This window comes from Misgurnus anguillicaudatus, chromosome 1, assembly GCF_027580225.2.
Source record: "Misgurnus anguillicaudatus chromosome 1, ASM2758022v2, whole genome shotgun sequence".
NCBI lineage: Eukaryota > Metazoa > Chordata > Actinopteri > Cypriniformes > Cobitidae > Misgurnus > Misgurnus anguillicaudatus.
Genome location: NC_073337.2, coordinates 11,157,001 through 11,178,616, shown reverse-complemented (window position 1 = coordinate 11,178,616; position 21,616 = coordinate 11,157,001). Strand labels below are relative to the sequence as shown.

The following is a 21,616-nucleotide window of genomic DNA, read 5'->3' as shown; positions in this document are numbered from 1 at the left end:
TTTTTAGTATTTTTGTCTTGTTTTCCATAAAAATATCTAAAAATTCTTAAATTAAGATGTATTTTCTTGTTGAGCAAAATGACCTAGGAAAATAAGTCTAGTTTTTAGACTTTATATTAAAAAAGATTAATTTAGTAATTAGTGCTTAAAATGAGCAAAGAAATCTGCCAATGGAATTAGAAAAAAATTCTAGAAATAAGTTTACTTTTTTCATAAACACTTAATTCAAGAAAAATTTTCTTATTCCATTGGCCCTTTTCTTTGCATCTTAAATTAAGAATTTTTAGATATTTTTACTTAGAACAAGACAAAAATCATTTTGAGTAAGAAAGTCATTTTTGCAGTGAGGTTGTATCATTTCATGAACACTGCAAATCCTTTTTGTACTAATACTGCTTAATAAATAAAGACTCAAAGAGACAAAGAGACATTTTCACAAGGTTTATTATAAAAATATAAAACAGAGAAATTAAAAATCAGCACATTCTTCAAAGGCCCTACATGTATAATGGTCTCCTCTTTATGGAATTGTGTATACACACAAACACACACAACCTTTCTGTATTTCATATGAGAATAAAGCAGGACTGATCTGAGCGGGATGTTCATGTTAAGCAGGTAAAATACTTTACAGGTTATAAAACTTAAAGTTTAAATAGGGTGAGATGAAAACATCAACTATTATTTTAAAATCAGAATTCAAACATTAACACTCAGGTAGATTTTCTTCATTATAATCATCTCAGCCTCCAACTGCAGGAATGAGCCCATCATACACAGCAGTGATGAGAATTATGAGTTTAGTGGTTTAAAAAAACTACTTTATCAGATATATACGTCAATATCCATCATACGTTTACTCTGGAGTTCATCTGGAGGATTTTGTCTAGCAGTGCCAGACCACGTACCCTTGAGTTTAAAGAAAATAACTTAAGGTTGGCACAGTTTGTGATATGGATTGGCAAGTAGATTTTTATCAGATAAAACTGCTATACAGACTAGATATAGCTTAAGTATTTATCAGTTTTATCTGAAATCTTGTGGCTTTAAGGTTTACAATCTGTTTAGGTAATAAAAAAATACTAACAGAGGAGGATTCAGTCACAATATAATAGCTTATATCATAAACAGCTAAAAAAACAAAGCAGAAAATAAAAGACAGCAGGAATTTCTCTGTCATTGTGCTGTAAAGCTCATACAGTATCTAATAATAACTGTTGTGATTAATAACACATGTACATATTTGTATATATACAGTAAAAAATCTGAACATTACAGCACAGTCAAGAGGAAGCAAAGACAATTCATAAATACTGTATACATCTTAAACACTTATGTATATCTTCGTACATATACAATAGCAGTTATTTTTATACTTTTTAATCTTGTTTACAAAGCAATACATCACTAAAAAGATTCATGGATTATTGCCTTCATAAATTACATTGAATCTTCTGAATGGATTAATGTGTATCAGTTTATGTCTTCTGATGGTTTTGTTCTTTATGTGACACACGGGTGATTCGCGAGGGATTTATACTTGGTTATCAAACGGTTGTGATGTTGTAAATTAAACAGAATAATTGAACTGGATAGTTTGTCAAATGTTTGTTGTGAAGTTCAGACAGTGGTCTGTTTAATCTCCCCTCATTTTAAATGTGATGAAGTGCAAACGTCTATAAATCAGCAGAAGTGCTACTGGACATGGGCAGGAGTCGTCTTGATGGTGTTTTACTGTGATGTGAGCTCATGGATCTGTGGTGTTGATGGTGACTTTATCTCGTGTGGTCGTTCCTCTGTACCAGCTGCAGTAACCCTCCTTCTGCTGGATACAGGCGTAATTACGGGACTGGTAACCCGGGTAACCGAAGTAGGACAGCATGTCCGTCCACAGACATTCGTTCTTGGAGGTCACAAAGCAGGGCAGATAGTGACAGGGCTTAATCTATAAAGAGATGAGATACAGGTGAAGACATGAAAGAAACGCCCGATCGGAGATAAAACAGCAGTGGATGTGCATCACTAACAAACTTAAAAAACTAAACATATTGAAGTGATGATGTCACATTAGCAGCAGACGGATTAAAAGCAAAATGATGTCATGTCAAGTATGATGCTGGGTGTCTTTGTCTATCGTTCTATACCTGATGCTAATGAACTCGTACCAAATCACTGCGCTCGCTTTGGCTTTTGAATGAGTTCTTTCAAAGACGTCTTATCAATCTTAAATCCTTGTATATAATAGGATCTGCAGGTGTCATATGAATGCAGGCCTGTTTTCATTCAGAACAGCTTCTCTTTAACTCGTATAGTGCCTGGTTTACAGTACTGTTAACAGTTTACTTTGAACAGATATTTGAATGTCTTTTTCAATGTTGCGGATTCAAATTGGTGTTGGTTTGCACATCATAAAGCAGATGCACTACTTCACGTCTGAGATTAAAGTAGAGAACATCTGTCCATACTGTTAGTAGTTCTGTCGGGAGCTAAACGCTTTTTATCTGAATCCAAGAGGTGTGTTATCTTGGCTTGTGAACCAAAACTTTAACCCTTTAACCAGTGCCAAACATCTGGATCCAAGAGTCTTCTAAAACCCAAGACACAACTCAGATAAGATGTGTGATTGTGAGAAACAATGAATGTCGGATGAAGGATTCAATGTGATTATATGTGTGTTATGGTTAGGGCTGCAAAACGATTAATCGTGACTACTCATTTGCAGAATAAAAGCTTTTGTTTACATCATATATACAGCTATGTGTGTATAATAATAATAATAATTATGTATATATAAATATTTACATGTGTGTTTATACATTTTTATATTTAACTCTTTACCCGCCATTGACGAAATAACTCGAAAAAATAACTCGAGAAAACGCTTCCCTGCCAATGACGAGAATTTCCGGATTTCCGCAATACCGCTATTATCCACTTCCGCAACTTATACAACCCGGAAGTAGCAAGAGAAAGAACTCTGTGAATGTTTTAAAGATCGCTCTGATTTCACAAAAATTGAATTATCTCAGCTTTTTGCTTAAAATTGGGTGTTTTTGAAGAAACCTACCCATATTTGAGAGGTGATAAAAAGAACTAATTAAGGTAGGATGAAACGTTTTTTTTTTAAAGCAGATGGTCTGTTCTTTCATTTGATATATTGTTTGTTTATAAATTTGAAGAAGAACATTTTCTGGAAGGCTTTAAACTTTTGTGAAAATCATGAAAAATGCTGGTGCTGGCTGGCAACTTTTTTTAAAATAGCTGGCGAGGAAAGAGTTAAATATAATTTATATTATATATAATTATAAATACTTAATATATTTTTTTCTTAAAATTATACTTGCACACGTGTGAATTTATATATATAAAAAATTATTATACACAGACAGTACACACACATATATGATGTAAACAAAAACTGTTATTCTAAAAACGATTAGTCGCAATTAATCATTATGCAGCCCTTTCTCTTATAATAGTCCGAGCGTTGCGTTGTGATTGGACGTTCTCCTGTCACTTACCCTGCAGTTACAGCCCAGCTGATAGCGATGATTGATGCCTTTCTTCTGAGCCAGAGACAAAAGTTCCCATCTTTCATTAAAGTTACACAGTCCAGTGTAGACCTTACCATCGTGAACACGACCTGGAGGAAAGAAACCAGATGATTTTTAATTTCTAAATAACATGAATGAAAGACATTTACACCTCACTAACAGACAGAAATCTTATAGTCCAGCGTCTCTTCAGCCAGAAGCCGAAATGGGCACACAGATATCAAACCTCAGTATATTTCTGCTCTCTCTGTAGGTTGACGGTGTATAATAATGTATAGGAGTCTGGATGGATCTCAAAGGTTCTTTTGATGGCTATTTTTAGTTTCTGACTGTTTGTGGCTTATCACCTACAGTACACTAGAGTAGCACAACCCCTGCGACAGGTGCATGTCATGCGCTCGCAGCCTTCAGTGGCCTCACATCAAGCCGAATGTCTGTGGTGTAGATTATTTCAGTGTCTGGTAAAGAAAGATGTCTCCTAAAGCTCATCAAAGCACTTCTGCATGTCCAGAGATCCATCAGATCAGTGAGGATGAGACATACAGACCAAAAGATCACTTTTAAAATAGTGCTGCTGTTATACACATGATGTTATTACATCATACAAATATGCACTTTTATCACTCATCTTATCTGTGTTATGAACAGTGAAATTCTGACATATGAGATTACCATCAATAGTTGACTATTAAATATTCAGTCCTTTAGAGTGATTAGCTCATGCATGTAAGAATTGGTGATGTCACAAGTGTATGGATGGGTGATGATGTCATGGTCTCACCTGTGATCAGGTACTGGTATTTGTTGATATCAAACTTCACTCCACACATGCTCTCAGAGTCATGCGTGTAGATGTACTGCACATGCTGGATTTTTTCAAAGCCCTTATACATCTTCACAGGAAGACAGAGAGACAAAGTTCACAAATGTGCATTTAAATAACATTAGCAGCACAACAGCTCACTGATCTACAGGTGTCGTGTTTGTTTAATATATGGCTGGAGGTCTGTCGTCATAAATTTTACCTTCATCTGTTTGACGGTGTAGCGCAGGGTACCGAAGGGGCCGTCGTTCAGAAGTTTCTTTCCCACGACCTTTGCTCTAATAACTGGAGACAAACACACAAACATACGTTGGTTAATATCACGCTAGTTTAAGGAAAACCTTTTTTTATGAACTATGGTTTGTCTGTTTATTGATGAATCAGGTCGTGCTTAACTGTTCATGTTCTATCACTATAAATGCTTGGAAATAATTGTTTTTTTAGAAATGGTCTGATTCATGGGTTTGATAGGATGTAATAGAGTGAAGATCTGGATGCTGCTCCTCCTCCAGAGAGCACCGAATGAGGCCATGTCAATATGAAAGTCCTGAATAATCCCCAGTGTTCAAATGAGTGAAGTCTTTCCAGCAGTAACCTGATCCATATTCCTCTTCATATTAACATGCTGATATCAGAACAGTTCTTATTAACATCAATAATTTCTCTATGTCTTCCTGAACATCCAGCATCTGTTAAAGAGCAACAGTGTGCGCTTCACCTGCTCTTGCTGTACACTGCAGAGAAAGGTCAGGTGACTCTGGAATGTTTCTTATCTTTCACCGCTGGAATTTCCTTTCCTGGAATTCTTTGAGGCTCAAATTCCTCAGACTAATAAAACGGAGAAAAAAAGTTCAAACCCAATTCCAACCCGTATGACTTTCTTCTGTTGAGAACAAAGACGTTGATGAATTCTCTCGCTGCATGTGGAGAATAAAACAGCAGAAGTGTATCACGGAAACATGATTCTGTTCAGCAGAGAAATCTTACATTTGAGTAGAGCATCAGGAATTAGGTTGAGTTTAATGATTTGTCATATTTGTGTTGAACTGTTCCTTTATAAAGGCTTTGAAAAAGAGTCAACTATGTACATGCCAATATGACTGACATTCATTTCTTACACTTAGAGCTCACTCACATTATACCGAACTGTGCCCAAGCACGCTTTCGTCATTTAGGATTCAACGGTTTAGAAGACAACAGGAAGGGATCTCTCAACACTGGAGCGCATCATAATGTTACGTTTGTGGCTTTTGTTTTGAGTCGTTTGGGACGTGATGACACGCAGCCTATCATAACGCTTAGTCAAACCATTGCATATGCCGTTCGGATATTCACATAACCATGCAGCGCACATCAGATGATTATGACAAAAGCTAATGAAGTCACACACAACTGACATCTCGCTCGCATTCCACGGCCGAACCCAAGTGAACCGCGCCTGATCCCAACTCGGCCAGGGTGATTAACCAAACTGTGCCCAGGCACGGTATGGAACGATCAAACTAGTCAAACGAACCAGGCTTTGGGGGTCAAATGTGCTCAACGTGGTTTGGATAGTGAGAGTACATTCTTAAGGGATTGGTCAAATTTCTTTTTAAAAAATCCAGATAATTTACTCACCACCATGTCATCCAGGGTGTTGATGTCTTTCTTTGTTTAGTTGAGAGGAAGTTGTGTTTTTTGGGGAAGGCATTCCAGGATTTTCCTCATTTTGATGGACCCCAACACTCAACAGTTTTGATGCGGTTTAAAATTGCAGTTTCAAAGGATCCCAAACGAGGCATAAGGGTCTTATCTAGCGAAACGACTGTCATTTTTGGCAAGATAAATTAAAAAATATGCACTTTTAAACCACAACTTTTCTTCTTCCTCTGGCTGTGTGACGAGCCAGCACGACCTCACGTTATTGCGTAATAATGTCGAAAGGTCATGTGTTACATATATGAAACCCACATTTGCGGACCATTTTAAACAATAAACTGACACAAAGACATTAATTAGTATCATTCCACATACAACAACGTCGGAACAGTCCTCTTTCTCAACACTTTCGATACTCCATCCGTGACTTCTTGAAGTGATGACGTATTACGTGAGGTCGCGCTGGCGCGTCACAGGACCGGAAGACGACGAGAAGTTGTGGTTTAAAAGTGCATATTTTTTATTTTTCTTGCCAAAAATGACAACTGTTTTGCTAGAAAAGACCCTTATGCCTCGTTTGGGATCGTTTAGAGGCCTTTGTAACTGCAATTTTAAACTACATTAAAACTGTTAAGTTTTAGGGTCCATTAAAAGTCCATTAAAATGAGAAAAAACTGGAATGCTTTCCTCAAAAAACACAATTTCCTCTCGACCGAACAAAGAAAGACATCAACACCCTGGATGACACGGTGGTGAGCAAACCATCCGGACCTTTTGTAAGAAAATTGACCAAACCTTTAAAGACAATACTGTGCGCTCGGGCGGGCGGTATGACAGTATATTCTGTTATTTCTGTAATTTCATAATAAGCGCCAGTGAATCCACAGCGGGTCTCTCTCTCTCGCCTTCTCTGTGCTCATGCAGCAGGTCTCTTGCGTGCAAAGGTCTCAAGGCGTACGCAAGGAGCTGCGTCGCCAAATAAAGAAAGCACTTCTTGCGCATAATGCTAATAGTTGTAAAGTTTTCAGAACTTTAAGCAAGAAAAAACTTGCTTAAGACAAAACTTGTGTTTATATCAGTGACACGTGCGCTGATGGAGCATTGTAGTTTGGCGAGCCGTTTGCTCATAGTACAAACATCTTTGATCATAAAAGACGAGAAAGAGACGCAACGTTTTAGGTCTAAAAGAGCGTCAAAATCTAAAAACAGACTGGTCATCGCCTCAATAGCACCTGTCATATTTATAATATCCATATCTAGAGATCCGTCTCTTATATACAGGTATTTATCCTGCCTGTAGGTTTGTGCATATATTCATACCAGCTTCTTTAACATATTGCCCATTTTTAATGTACTGTATGCATAAATACAAAATAAAATGCATACTATAGCTTCAATAGTCACAAAAATTAACTGATTTATAAACAAGATTCTGTCCATCAAGACTTAATTTGTCATCTTCTGGGCATTTTACTTTAACATTAACTTGCCCATATTTTACAACGGTGATGAGCATTTAATTAAAAGCTGTAGTTAGTGGCAAATTTCTGCAAATTTTGTATATTCCAAAAACAATATAAACTGAAAAGGCATGTATACCGTTAAATATACCATTACCGTGAAATAAAAGGACTCATTCCTTGATTTGTTCTTTTTAAGACTTGAACTCAGTCATCTATCATGGCACTGTAGCTTTCATCACCTTAGCAAACAAATGCTCAAGGGTCAAAATTCATGCAATTAAATTCAGATGTGTGTGAATGGATCACCCTGTGGAGCTGTGCTCTGATTGGCTGTTGACCTTTGACTGTGATGACAGCAGTTTCCTAGTTCTCTTTTGTGACCCCCTGACCTCACCTGTTCATTTCAGGATTGGTTTCTCTGATCACTTAAACCCTCACTCGTCTCTCTGTCTCCAGTAAACTCCAGGGCAGTCTTTAATGTTTATGTAACCTAATTCCAAAAACTAGGGGCCCAGTAAGACTCTTCCACCTGACCAGTGAGAGTTAGTGTAGCCCTGATCCGGGCCCACGAGCGATGATCTTTCACAGCTATATTTAAGTGCCTAACTCCCCCTATAACCCCTCTGAATCACACATGAGAGCTGATGTACGCCTGCTGTGACTCATGAATATTCATGAAGCGCACAGGCTTTGACTTAAATCTCAGAAAGTAGGTGGCTGTTCGGTGCGAGAGGTAAATGGGTTATAATCCTCCTCACATCTCTCTTGTGTTTCACTCGGCTTTACGGTTACAGTCAAATACATTCAGTCATCATCTATGTTTTGCGTTGTTTTTCATTGTGTATTGTTGAACGTAAAAACAAACTTATTAGTGATTTTTCCAAAGACAAAACATCACAAGTTTAGTAAAGGTTATTTTCATCTGATTCTCGGTAAGAGCAGACGTTTAACCTATCCAGACCCGGACACCCCGCACGCGCACAAACTTCCTCACCCCACATCCACGTCAGATGGGAATGGGGCCTTCTTTGGCAGGTTGTTAGACTTCAGGGGCCAAAGTGCAGGGCAAACACTAATTTACAGCCTGAAAGCGCTTTAGTGCAACAGTTCAGGGAGTGAATGAGCCGTTTCAATGCCTTCAGAGTTCATGCCAAATTCAGCTCCATACACCGTCACTGCTACAAAACTCATTTGACAGACCAAGTAGACATTTGGCTGAAAATTATACTTAAAGCTCACGTAACACACGCTGTTTCTGCATTTCTGATGTTAATCTGGAGTATATAGAGTAGTATTACATCCTTTAAATCTCCGAAAAGTCTTTAGTTTAATCAGATTTATAAAAGAAAGATTAGCTTTACTGAATCGTTCCGATAACGTGCGAAAAAATGAAGAAGGAGGAGTTATAGCGTGGGCGGAGCGAGTACGAGTCATGCAACATTATATAACACTATTTAACTTATGATTCACTACATGTTCGTATCATTTATATAATATGCACGCGCCTATTTCCAACATAAGACAGAAGTCTTAATTACCGCATGCAGCTCATGACCCGGTTGGGACTTTTCAATGAAATCCAGCGAATCAAACACACACGCAAAACTCAGCTGCTACCCGGGATAATAAACTACTGTATATCCGTTGTTTCCATAATGCTGGCTTTCTTCTCCTTACATCCAAAAACACACTTCTTCCGTGCCATTGTTGAGTTTTGAAATTAAACAAAGCTGTCGCGTGATGTGATATTTGCAAGTTCTAGCGTCTCCCGCAAATTGACGGGTGGGCGGGGTTTTCCGGGGGAAGTGCCCATATAAAGAAGTGATACGTAGAAACCCCTGAAACGTCAGCTGGACCCGTAATCAAAAAAACTTCCTGAAACTTGTACGAACCCTGGCGAAGTGCATTCGGCACAGAAATACTCTGTAACACGTCCAACTGCTTTTTTGACACTTTGCCTATGTTTAGCATGAGGAAACAACTCTTTAACTGTGTTATGAAGTAGGGCTGCACGATTCCAGGAAAAATGATGATCACGATTGTTTTGCTCAAACTTTTGATCACGATTAAAAATACGATCATTCTTTTAGTGAAGAACTTCTATTTACTTCAGTATTTTTATTACACTTTACAGCCATGTATATAATATTATATACATTTATATTCCTATATTATAAAATATTTTATTGTTTTGTAATATCCACAGCTCCAATTCTCTTAGATCTTTTTAAAACATTTAAAATAATTCCGCAAAATACGCATACATTTTGCAAAAGAAATCCGCAGAAATAACAAAAATAACTCCTTACACAGATTCCTTACAGCTGTACGACTATTGCAGCAATTAAAGCAGTTCAGTTTTAACTGTCAAAATTATAAAATATCTTTTATTTATTTTAGAGCCTTTTTTGTTTGTTAAATTAAGGTTTTTGATAATGAACAAGCGGTTAGCGGCCGACAGCTAACGTCATGTTGACGACTTGTTTGATCAAATGAGCCTCTCAAATCAACAATTCACTTGCCTACAATAACGTCTATATAATATGTATATTTTTAGCATATAACAATGTTAGTTTAAATGTTTATTATTAGCACACTATTTTTAAAAAGCGGAGGGGGGCTGCTCTGTTGCTCGCAGTCGCGGCGGGGTGAAGAAAAATAATGAATCAAAACAAAACGAAATAAACATGAAACGAAATAAACATGCAGGTTGCTTACCTTACACATACGCTATGCATCAATTAAATTCAAGGCTTTACACCGCATTTTTTACATGACTACCGAAAGAAGTCTTTTATAGATTATGCACAGTATTTAAGGTTTTTTCAGTTCTCCATATTCCCCGATGCGCTGAAGGTCCTGCTGCTGGCGGAGACGCTAAACACTGTTGCAACAGGTACGTTGTAAATGTGCGTAGTGGACTCGTGCGATAGGTTAAACGTATTTCTTTTACAATTTATCAATGTCTCAACATTTCTTTTAATTAAATTATTATATATAAAGGTGGAGAAGCCTAAAAAATCCAGAGAACTGGCCGCATCAAATGTGATGTTAAAATTGGTCCGAAACCCGACCCAATGGGCGTTAAAAGGCTGAAATGCAGGGCTCTAATATATATTTATATCAAATTAGAATTAAACTAAAATAAAAACAAAACATTTTTGAATAAAAAAATGCCTATGATATGCCTTTTATGTGGCAATATTTTTTTTTAAACCCCTTGCTGCTCACGGTGCTTATTGGACACATATCCTCGGCTAACTTACATGATACGTGATCCGTTATTGTTGTCTGTGTCGTGGATGGTCGGGGATTTGTGTCTTCAGCTTTTGAAACTCTTGATATTTCAGGTTTGGACGGAACAGGAGCACAGTTTGCACAAGACTCATGACTTGATCAACATCACTTTCCTCAAATCCGAAATATCAAAATGTAACCCTTATTTTCTGTTGTAATACTCCAGTCTCTTCGGCGTGGATAAACATAAATAAAACACGGGTTACACCGGTAATAATTCACGTTTCATGTTTATTCGGAAGCATCGGCAGAGAAGTATTAAATAGAAATATATGCACAAGGCATATGAAAACATTTCTAAATAACTCTTAGTGTTTGAACATAAGTTCTTTTCCCTTTTTGTTTTTATAAATCATAAATCAAAATAATAAAATAAAATAATGATTTAACAAATTCAAGGTTACAAAAACAATGGAGTAGGCCTATATGACCCTTTTTGGGAATTAAACATACATATTTCTGCACTTTCTTCTTGTTGCTCTGCCATTATATTCGAATGACTGTAAATATCATGATGCTAACGTATTTCTACCTTAACACAGACTGCACTTGCAAAGAAACACTCCGTTTACTCTGACTCCGCCCATAACAAACACTTTGCTTGATTCTAGACCGTGTGTTTTGTGCTTGGTCTTTGCACATTAATCGCGACGATTGTCATTAATTAATCGTGGGGCACGCATATCGTTATCATGATAAAAATACGATTAATCGTGCAGCCCTATTATGAAGTCAGAATGCTTGAAATACCATTAGACCACCCCTTTAAAAATTTTATGTTCAACGTCCACAGATGTGAAATTTTGGTGGGAGATGAACTAGGTAGTAAACTGGTAATAATCCAATGCGGCAGCGATGGCCATTTTATTTATTTTTTCATCTCTTATTCCATAAACACATTAAAACATACGTTTATGATTACAGGTGTAAACACATGAGTTGTCTTCCTCTGTCACAGCCAAAGTGAAATAAAACCCAAAATTTCAGTGGAAGAATGAGACAATTGGACACTAGTATGTAAGACAGAGGTCAAGTGTACAGTAGACATGAAGATGGATGAGATGGTTCAGTGATTGATCAGGGTTGAAGCTCAACACAACAGGATGGTACAGGATCTGACATCCCAGTTTAATGCGCTCAATGCATCACAACGATTACATTACAAACACACAAATATAATCATTCCTATCTTAACTGGAAGTGACATTTTTTGAGAGGGCAACACATCTGTGTCCTGCAGATGAATGCTTCACTTTTGATCAACCCATGTACAATTTGTCGACATGAATAAAAGTTAATGTTATGAGTTAAAATGAACAATGATCCTTTCAGTGATCTAGATGTGACATCACAACCTGAATGGTTACATTTCTTACTTAATAAAACATACATCAAAGTGTTCATAGTTAATCTGTATCTTTTGGCTAATGTGTAAACAAGATCAACCTGAATCAAATCCAGCAGAAATGTTATGCGTTTGCTGTCCCTTAACAACACCAGTGATACTCGCATCAGTTTATATAAGAAACCTCTTGAAATATCTTTAACGTGACAACAGAAGTTTCTAAAGAAATCTGCAGGCCTGGCTCATGGCCACGAATTGGGACTCGCTAACAAAAGTCTAGCACAAAAGTCACAGTCTTCTTTCATACAGCATGAATACTACACAGCCAAATTCAGATTTTATGGGACATCTCAATATCAAGTTTATCCACAAACACTCTGATCAGTATGCCAGTCATAAATCTGCTCTTATCCACACAGACCACACAAGCTTTTGATTTCAGTTGAGCCCACTCAGTTTAATCCGAAGAAGCAGTGAAGACTTAAACTCTCTGTGTTGGCGTACGGCGGGCACGCTGCCTTTCATAATGAACCCCTTAAAAAAATTATTTAGTGTTGTGTGACAGAGCTGTGATTCTCCATCAGTGGGTTGAGTGGATGACAGACTGTAGACAACTGTGTGTATGTGTGTGTTTGTGCGCGTGTCTGTGTGTGTGTGTGTGGATAAAGAATACTAAAGTGAATGGTGTTAAATTTATTTGCTGTAGTGTGAGTCAGTAGGATGAATCTGTTATTTGTTGACCGGTTATATTTGTGATGCATTTTACTGTGTAACAGGTTAGTCTTAAAAGTAAGAAATGTGGGAGAGATTTATTTATTTTTCATAGGGGGTAGGAGGGTGAAGGATGACGTCACCTTAAAAGTCAGAGCTAGTTATTACAATTTGATTGTTAATTTTTATTTGGTTTAACATGCAACGATAAATGTAAACTGAGTGAATTTGGTTCATTATCTCTTCTGGGCATAAACTGCAAAAACCCTCATGTGTAACATCCTCAAAAGAGTTTATCTGTTATCTATTCTGTACTTCATCTCTAGGTGTTTTTAAATCAGTTATAATGGTCAGAGATAGAGACACAGATCTCTTTATAGCAGTCATGCTCTTTATACACTTAGATTTGTTTTTCATGAATAGGATTAATCTGTCATTCAGATCTGAACACTGCAGGATTCAGTCGGTATCAGGTGAAATCATTCATAAACCTGACGCAAACTCTCACAGCTTAAGTTTACATTAGTTTAGTTTACTTATCTAACAGGCAACACTGAGCTGGCTGGAGTCTGCTGCCATGGAAACCTTTAAATGCGCGGTCGCTCCGGTAACTGCGCAAAACTTTGCGCGTTTGGTGTTGTAGTGAGTGACGCACTTAAAGACTTCTGAATGAGTTCATAATGAAGAGCACAAACTCGTGGAAACAGAAAAGCACACGACACTCTCATCACATTTAAATCATTTAACCTTATTTCATTGAGTTATTATGAGGGCGCGCGCGCGCTCGTGTGAACTCATCAAACTTAACAGTAAGACCCGAAGCGCGCGGCTGTTGGGTTAAATCACGTTATATAACACACGTTCTCATCGTCATAAATACTGCGATCGTTATTATAACCGCAACAATCATCTTTCATACTACAAACATTGATCGAGTGCGCGTGACTTACCGATCTCGGAGTGGCAGTACGCGTCCTGTGGATGCGACATCGCGCACGAGCACGCGTCTGTGGGCTGACATATCTGCAGTACCGTCAGAAGAAATGAAAACACGACACAACGCTTCATCTTGAACTGCGATGCGATCCTTAAAGCGTCTGTATATATATGTATCTCTCTCTCGTGTGCACACTGCTGTCAGTGCGTGACTGACGACAGTCAGTTATATAGTGCGCCGTCGATGACGCCACGCAGCCGTCGGCCAATCACAGGGCGCGCCGTTTAACATTACAGACGCATGACGTGATGGAAGTGCCTTTACAATGATGTTTTTTTGCCTTTCTCTTTGAGGTTTGCTACAACACACATTTCCACTATGAGGCAGAAACCTCAGTCTTTCATGGAAACACAAACGATATGTTATAATAGGGCTGGGGTAAATTTATATGCAAAACCCACCCAAAATCTACACAACTCGGTTTTAGTGCAGGACATTAGGTCATTTCTCATATATTGATTCTAGTCAAATATTAATGTTTTCAATGTATTCTTTTTCACATCTTATAATACCAATGATCAACACTAGGAAATAAAGTAATAAAATGAGGTCATGACTAAAAATCTTTTAATAAATGAAAATTTGATGTAACCCTATAATCTGGTCAATATCTCACCCAGCATTATGAAAAACACCCAGAAATGATTTAAACTTGACTGAAGGAGATCTCCATCCATTACTCTCTAGTACTTCATGCATTTTTAGCTTTACAATGACACAATTTATTTTGTCTGCACAATACATTTAATCACTGAATCCTCAGTCTTTAGGTGAATGATGGATATTAATTCATTTGAATTAGACTGCTAGATTACATAATGTACTTCTTAACTTTGCTACGGTTTGTCTTGTGGTTTGCATTAAATTTTTGTTGCTTGACAACTTGTTTTATAGTAGAGTCTTATAAATAGTTCCTCATTCTACAAATATTTAAATACGTTTATGTCTGACAGAGACATTCTTGATTTAATACTGAAGTGATGTTGATTTTATTATTCATGATTAAACCACAGAGTAGTTTGTAATAAAAAATGAAAGTGTCTCTCTAATAAGCATTATAATCAGATTTTGACTGAACTGTGGTGTAAGAGCTCATAGTTCAGTTCATTGTGTGTCTGAACTCATGAATTAGCTTAAGTCATCTTAATCCTCAGTGATTTTGTACTGTGGTACAGGTGGAGATATCACAGTCTGGTAAATTATGATTCGCTGTATTGGTCAAATGACTTTTAGACTCTATAAATTAACTTCTGTTTCTGTACTTAATAATGCAGTGTAGTGTAGTGTATTATTAACAGAAGTACAGTACACAAGTTCATAAAGTGTCTTTGATATCAGATTAATGATCATTGTGTTAATCATGTCACAAAACTCTAAATGACCTCTGTGAATGACAATGATAATCATGATAGCAGACACGTCCTCTATGATGTGATGTAATCTTTACTTACACAGCGTGTGAATTTTGTCCATAACTAACTAACAAATGAAGTGAAGCATCAGATGAACTTCTAGTGATCTTACAGACATGATGAGTGTTTGTGTATCTTCAGAGCTGCAGGTGTCATTCCTAACATACAGTACAGTATATACCAGTGGCGAGGCTACATAAGGGCCAGGGTGGCCCCGGCCCACTCAGATTAATGGCTGGCCCACCCAGTCAGAAGAAATACAAAAATAAAAGCAAAAGAAATCATGCATAAATGATAATAATCTCTATAATAATAATCGCTCAAATATGCATCATTCAGAAATAACTAACTATTTATATAAAAAGTTTCTAATTTGAATGTGTTTCTAAACCTGGCAAAAGTTAACATTCAAGCCATTTTAAACAATTTGAAAAGGCTGTTTCTGAGCGCAGAGACGCATGCACACATACTCAAATGGATGCACACTCATAAGCGCACGCACAGAGACGCACGTTTCAAAAGGGACGCAAACACAGCATCTCTCTGCGCTTGATAGGACACATACACACAAAATTATCTTGAAATATCACAGTCTTGGCAATTATTCTTAAAGTGAACACAAACAGTTCAGAAAGAAATCATATGCGTGTCAGCATATGCAGGGTTCCCACGGGTCCTTGAAATCCTTGAAAGTTTGTGAATCTGGGGAAAAAATTCAAGGCCCTGGAAAGTTTTTAAAAATATACATACATAGATACAGGTCATAGAAAGTGCTTGAATCTATTTTATGCAAGAAGTTTCTGAAAAAAAATCCATATTATTCCCTGTGTAGTTTAGGATAATATCATAAAAATTCTAGACTTTTTAAGCACACGTGCTAAACTGTTCGATTTAAATGTTTATATCTTCTGTATGCGAATGTTGATTCATACCAAAATGCTTTTTTGCATAGTTGTGTTTGACACATGAAACGTCTCTGTTTACGTATGTAACTGTTGTTCCCTGAGAAGGGAACAAAACGCTGCGTCTCCCTAGGACGTATGGCAAGGGAGACGCAGCGTTTTGTTCCCTTCTCAGGGAACAACAGTTACATACGTAAACAGAGATGTTTCATGTGTCAAACACAACTATGCAAAAAAGCATTTTGGTATGAATCAACATTCGCATACAGAAGATATAAGCATTTAAATCATAAATGTCCCTGTAACGCCGTCTTTGGTAATTATTTCAGATAGCGATATACTTCCTGGCTCTTGTGTCACCCTGTCTTTGTCGTTAAGCCTCACCATTGGTTGAATTTGATATTCACATTCAGAGGCATCACCAAAGTTTCACCGCAGTGACGCAGCGCGAGTTCCCTCGAAAGGGAATTGTAACAATGTATCTTAAAAGGTAAAACGATGTAACCTTGCTCTCACTTGAAATGTGTCCTCACATTTAGTCCTTGAATTTGAGGGTATTGGACCTGGAAAGTCCTTGAAAGGTCCTTGAATTAGAAGTTAACTAAGGTGTGGGAACCCTGGAGCTGTGCTTATTTGGTCTTAAAGTGGCTGTATACATCAAGAAATCTGCTCATGTTTGTGTCATTATGTTAATCAAAAAACAGCAGACAAAAGGAAAAAGATGAATTATATTTAATTTATAGAATAAATTCATTTGATTCAATTTCTGTATGTAAATACTGCTGTTATACTTTATTTGTAACTTAGTTTTTTTCTATTTCCATATGCTTATAATTTCCAGATTTGTTCTACGTATTTTCCTTATTTCCATATTTTTGCTGATCTAAAAATTATTTGATTCATGACTTTAAAAACGTGATGTAATCCATTTAACCACTATATTGTAAAATTATGTAATTTAAGAGTAGGTCCACCCTATTTCACCAAGGTCCACTCAGTTTAAAATTTCTGGCCTTGCCACTGGTATTCTCTATACATATGACTGGTCTTTTTACTGTATTAATCTTCTAGTTAATTTATAACCATTTGGTTGACCGATTAGTAATAATCTTGTGTTGGAGTCCAGATTGGAAGTTATCTGTAAGAATAGCACTGAGAGATGAGGCGCTAAACAGAAGGATGTTTTATTTTTAAAAGATAAAGTATTAAGACGGACTATATTGTAATTGTTGTAATGAAGGGTCTGTATCAGAACTCTTTCAAAAGAAACCTTCAGTTAAGAGCACACTGTTAATGTGTTTGTGTGTGATAGGACAGGATCTCATGTTTCTATAGCAGAGGAAATAACTCTTTGTTTTATAAATGTATGGAACAACTCTGAATGCCAATGGTGTCTCCATCTGGATGACGTCCAGGCGTGACTCACAGGAATGTCCAGAGACTTACTCATTCTTAAGTTAACCTCCTAAGACCCGAGCTTTGGTTTGTCTTTTTTTAGATTTCTTCCAGCTATTTTGGGGTTAGGAAGAACCAAGAAATATAATAAACAAATATTTTTCATTGAACATGAAGCAGTGCAATTGTCCACGTTTGTGTACAACAAGTTCCAGTTACACAGAATTAAGTATTATGGTGCAAACAAGTTTTATTTGCTGTTTCGTGTATTCGTATATACTGTATGTGCTTAAAAAATGTAGAGTATGGCTGGATGATAAAAAATAGGAGCCTTAATGAACTTCGAAACATACTGTCACAGTTCTCTAAACTAAAAGATGACAAAGGCAGGGATTACAGAAACTTACAGGACTTTAATAACGATAGACTGGAAAACACGATGACAAGGGTACATACAGACGAGATCAGACAATGGACAGGCACATGAGGGCAAACTATAAAGGGTGAGTGATAATGACAGACAGCTGTAACTAATGATGATAATTAACAAACACAGGTGAGACTAATAAAAGGTAACAAACACAGAGCAATGATGAACAACAATGAAAACAAACTAAACAGAACTAAAACCCTGACAGTACGCCCCCTCCCGGTAGGCGCGACCTCGCGCCGTAGATCAACAACAAATAGAGGCGAGTGGGAGGGAGCAACAAAAAAAGAAAAGTGTCCAAAAAAAATGTGAAGAAAGGTGAGGGAAGGTCTAGAGCAGGACCCAAAGACCAGACGAGACGAAGCCCCAGGGTGGAGACGCTGGCGGAGGGCGCCAGGGTGATGGAAGTCCTAGTCCCACCCTGGGGACAGACAACAGCGTGGACAACGGAGGGAGGATCCAGGGCGGGGCCACGCGAGCGGAGAACCCGGGGGAAGCCGAGGATCCGGAGGGACGGAGCGGAGCTGGTGGGTCTCCCGACCGAGACGCAGGAGGATTCCGGAGCCACGAGGCGGAGCCAGAGCTAGGGAGTCCCGTGGTGACGTCTTCGGGAAGGAGGAGCCCAGCGAGCCGGAAGGGTGGAGTGAGGGATACACAGGGGAACGAGGAAAACCCGGAGGTGAGGGCAGGACGACGACTGACCAGGGGCGGAACCAGAGGGGTGACCGAAGCCTGGTGACGTCGTAGTGGGGACGGGAGCTGACGGAGAGGAGGGAGGAGAGACCCGAAGCGAGGCCGCTGGTCCGACGAGCCGAGGCGACCTCTAGGTCTCAGGGAGCGGGGGAGGAGAACTGGAGAAACCCCCGAGACAGTGGGCAGAGAGGCACACCTCGGCTTCGACGAACCAGCGCCGGTGACGCGCTGAGGATGAGCTGAGGTGTGACGCTGTGTCCGCTGACGTAGCTTCGGATTGGCTGGTGCGGGAAATCCAAAAGGGAAACCGGACGGGACCGGCAGCGCTGACCAACAGCGACTTACGAGGGGCGGGCTGGACGGAACCAGTGGTGACGATGAGGGGTGGGAAATGTCCAAAGCACAATCCGAGCACATGTAATAAACCCCAGGGACCGTTATTGGCTCACCCTCAGCGGCGGGGAGATGGACGTCCTCCCTGACGTCATTAGCAGCTCCCGCGGCGGCACCCCGGAAACTCTGGTCACGCAACCTGGTCAGGGGGAACATCCGGGGTTTCGGCGACGCTGGGCTCCGAGGGTAGCTCTGGCTCACAGGTCGCACTGCCGGGTTCTCCACCTGCGGTGGGCAGGAGTTCCGGGTAGGGTGATGTCCGTCTGGTCTCTGGGGGTGGCGATGGTCCATTGGACCATCCGAAGTGATCGGACGGTCTCCCTGCTCCAAACCGAGTGCTTGTTTAAACGAAAAATCCATAAATAAAGCTAAAAACGAAACTGATTTTTCGGAAAACAATAAACTCTAATTTGTAACACGGGGGAAAAAACACTAACACGCCACAAACGTTTGGTCTGATCTTCTGTCATATTTCTCTTAACTAAAAGATGACAAAGGCAGGGATTACATAAACTTACAGGACTTTAATGACGATAGACTGGAAAACACGATGACAAGGGTACATTCAGACGAGATCAGACCATGGACAGGCACATGAGGGCAAACTATAAAGGGTGAGTGATAATGACAGACAGCTGTAACTAATGATGATAATTAATAAACACAGGTGAGACTAATAAAAGGTAACTAACACAGAGCAATGATGAACAACAATGAAAACAAACTAAACAGAACTAAAACCCTGACACATACACTGCAGACACGACGTGTATGAGAGCTCAACATGTCCATTACATTGTCCTGCTACACATGTTTAAAGTGTACTATGATGTCACTACAGTGGTAACAGATTTACCCTCAGATGTCAGTGTCACATGATCACAGATAAATAACATGTTCATGAGAAAGTGTGTGTGTGTGTGTGTGTGGGTGTGTGTGTGCGCGCGTGTGTGTGTGTGTGTGTGTGTGTGTGTGTGTGTGTGTGTGTGTGTGTGTGTGTGTGTGTGTGTGTGTTAATGACCATGTAATGGGTTCAGTTATTTCCAGTAACACGATGAGGAGGAGTGTGGTGAAGGTGAAGAGTGAGTCGTCTGTTTTGGTCAGGGTCAAAGGTCATGTGTGGGTGAAGGAAACAGGAGGTGGAGCCTCCACAGGGACCTCCAGCTATAAATAATCCCACATGAAACTTCCTGTAATTCACTCAGTTTAACTGCTAACAGAATAGACGCACATGGAGGCGGGGCTGCTTATTAAAACTAACTTAAAAATGTTTGATTTATTTAAAAATAATCTTTTCAGATGCTTAAAAAGCCGAATTCAGAGCACATTAATGTGTGTCAGTGTGATGTAGCTCAGATTTCATGAAAGAGGTTCGATTATGTTTATGTTAAGTCTTGATTTAGTTTATTTGCGGATAAATCTTAAGCTTGATTCCATTTTCATCCAGCTGTTGTCAAACAGATAAGAGTATAAAGATGAGTTCAGCAACAGTAATGCCAAACGCTTGCGTGACCAATTCAACCACGCCAATCATAACAACACGCCCTGTTTCTATAGCCTCAAATTACTAGCTAAAATGAAACTTACACAAAAATGAACACTTGAACATATATCAGCGTGATAACAACTACTTGAAAGGACCAAAACCATCTTTCGGAAACTTTTATTGGAAGTGTAAATAGTTTTTTTTATTTAGAGCAGAGTCCCATTCGTTTGAATAAAGAGGGCGGGGTTTATGACTTGTACTGCAGCCAGCCACCAGGGGGCAATCAAAGAGCCAGCGGCTTCACTTTTCAAGACTTATGAGGCACACCCCGTCTAACTAAGTTAAAGGAACACACTTTACAAGTGTGGAGAAAGAGGAGCGTTCAGACGTTGTTGTATGTGGAAGGATACTAATTGTCTTTGTGTCAGTTTATTGTTTAAAATGGTCCGCAAGTGTGTGTTTCACGTATGTGACGCGTAACCTTTCGATGTGCTGACGCATTACATGAGGTCGATTACCTGAGGTCCATTAAAGTCCAATATATTAAGAAAAATCCTGAAATGTTTTGAAAATTATTTCTTCTCGACTGAACAAAGAAGGACATCAACAATTTGGATGACATAGGGGTGAGTAAATTATCTGGATTTTTTTAGTAAAACAACCCAGTTTGCGTATTTATTCAGTTCATCATATGATTTACCAACAACACAATGCCAGAAAAGTCCCTTACAGATTCAGGAGAGCCACACAACAAATTAAAAAAGGGATTCCCCATCCATTGTCTTGCCTAGGGGTTTTAAACTGTGTGGGCCGCACAAAGTCACATGGTTTTTATTGTGAATAACACAATGGCAATTTTGTCCTATTAATGTCCTATTAACAGCAATGGCTTTGATATCAGGTAGTTTGGAATTGCAATTAAACTTACATTTAAGTCATACACTGAAAGCATTAACAACATTGGGAACCACTGGGGGGGTAATGTTGGGGTTAAGAAATTTCCCTTATTTTCTAATTCCAATGTTGACAGGTATATGTTGATAAGTCAATGATGTTGCCAGTACATTGCTCTCT

At 38.7% G+C, this 21,616-nt stretch overlaps 3 protein-coding genes across 3 annotated transcripts in view; 2 read left to right on the top strand and 1 right to left on the bottom strand.

Moving 5' to 3' along the window:
- Positions 1–21,616, top strand: part of LOC129432543 (protein mono-ADP-ribosyltransferase PARP12) — a 164,730-nt gene that overhangs the window by 55,297 nt on the left and 87,817 nt on the right. The gene's annotated exons all lie outside the window — the stretch shown is intronic.
- syn3 (synapsin III) overlaps positions 1–21,616 on the top strand; it is an 84,746-nt gene that overhangs the window by 46,789 nt on the left and 16,341 nt on the right. The window lies entirely within an intron of this gene.
- LOC129432339 (metalloproteinase inhibitor 3) lies at positions 427–13,992 on the bottom strand. The gene is made up of 5 exons (XM_055190690.2): positions 13,785–13,992; positions 4,580–4,662; positions 4,336–4,447; positions 3,522–3,643; positions 427–1,945 (listed from the first exon to the last, which is right to left on the bottom strand). Exons 1-5 carry the CDS (start codon positions 13,900–13,902, stop codon positions 1,748–1,750), a joined length of 633 nt encoding a protein of 210 aa, XP_055046665.1. The 5' UTR covers positions 13,903–13,992; the 3' UTR covers positions 427–1,747.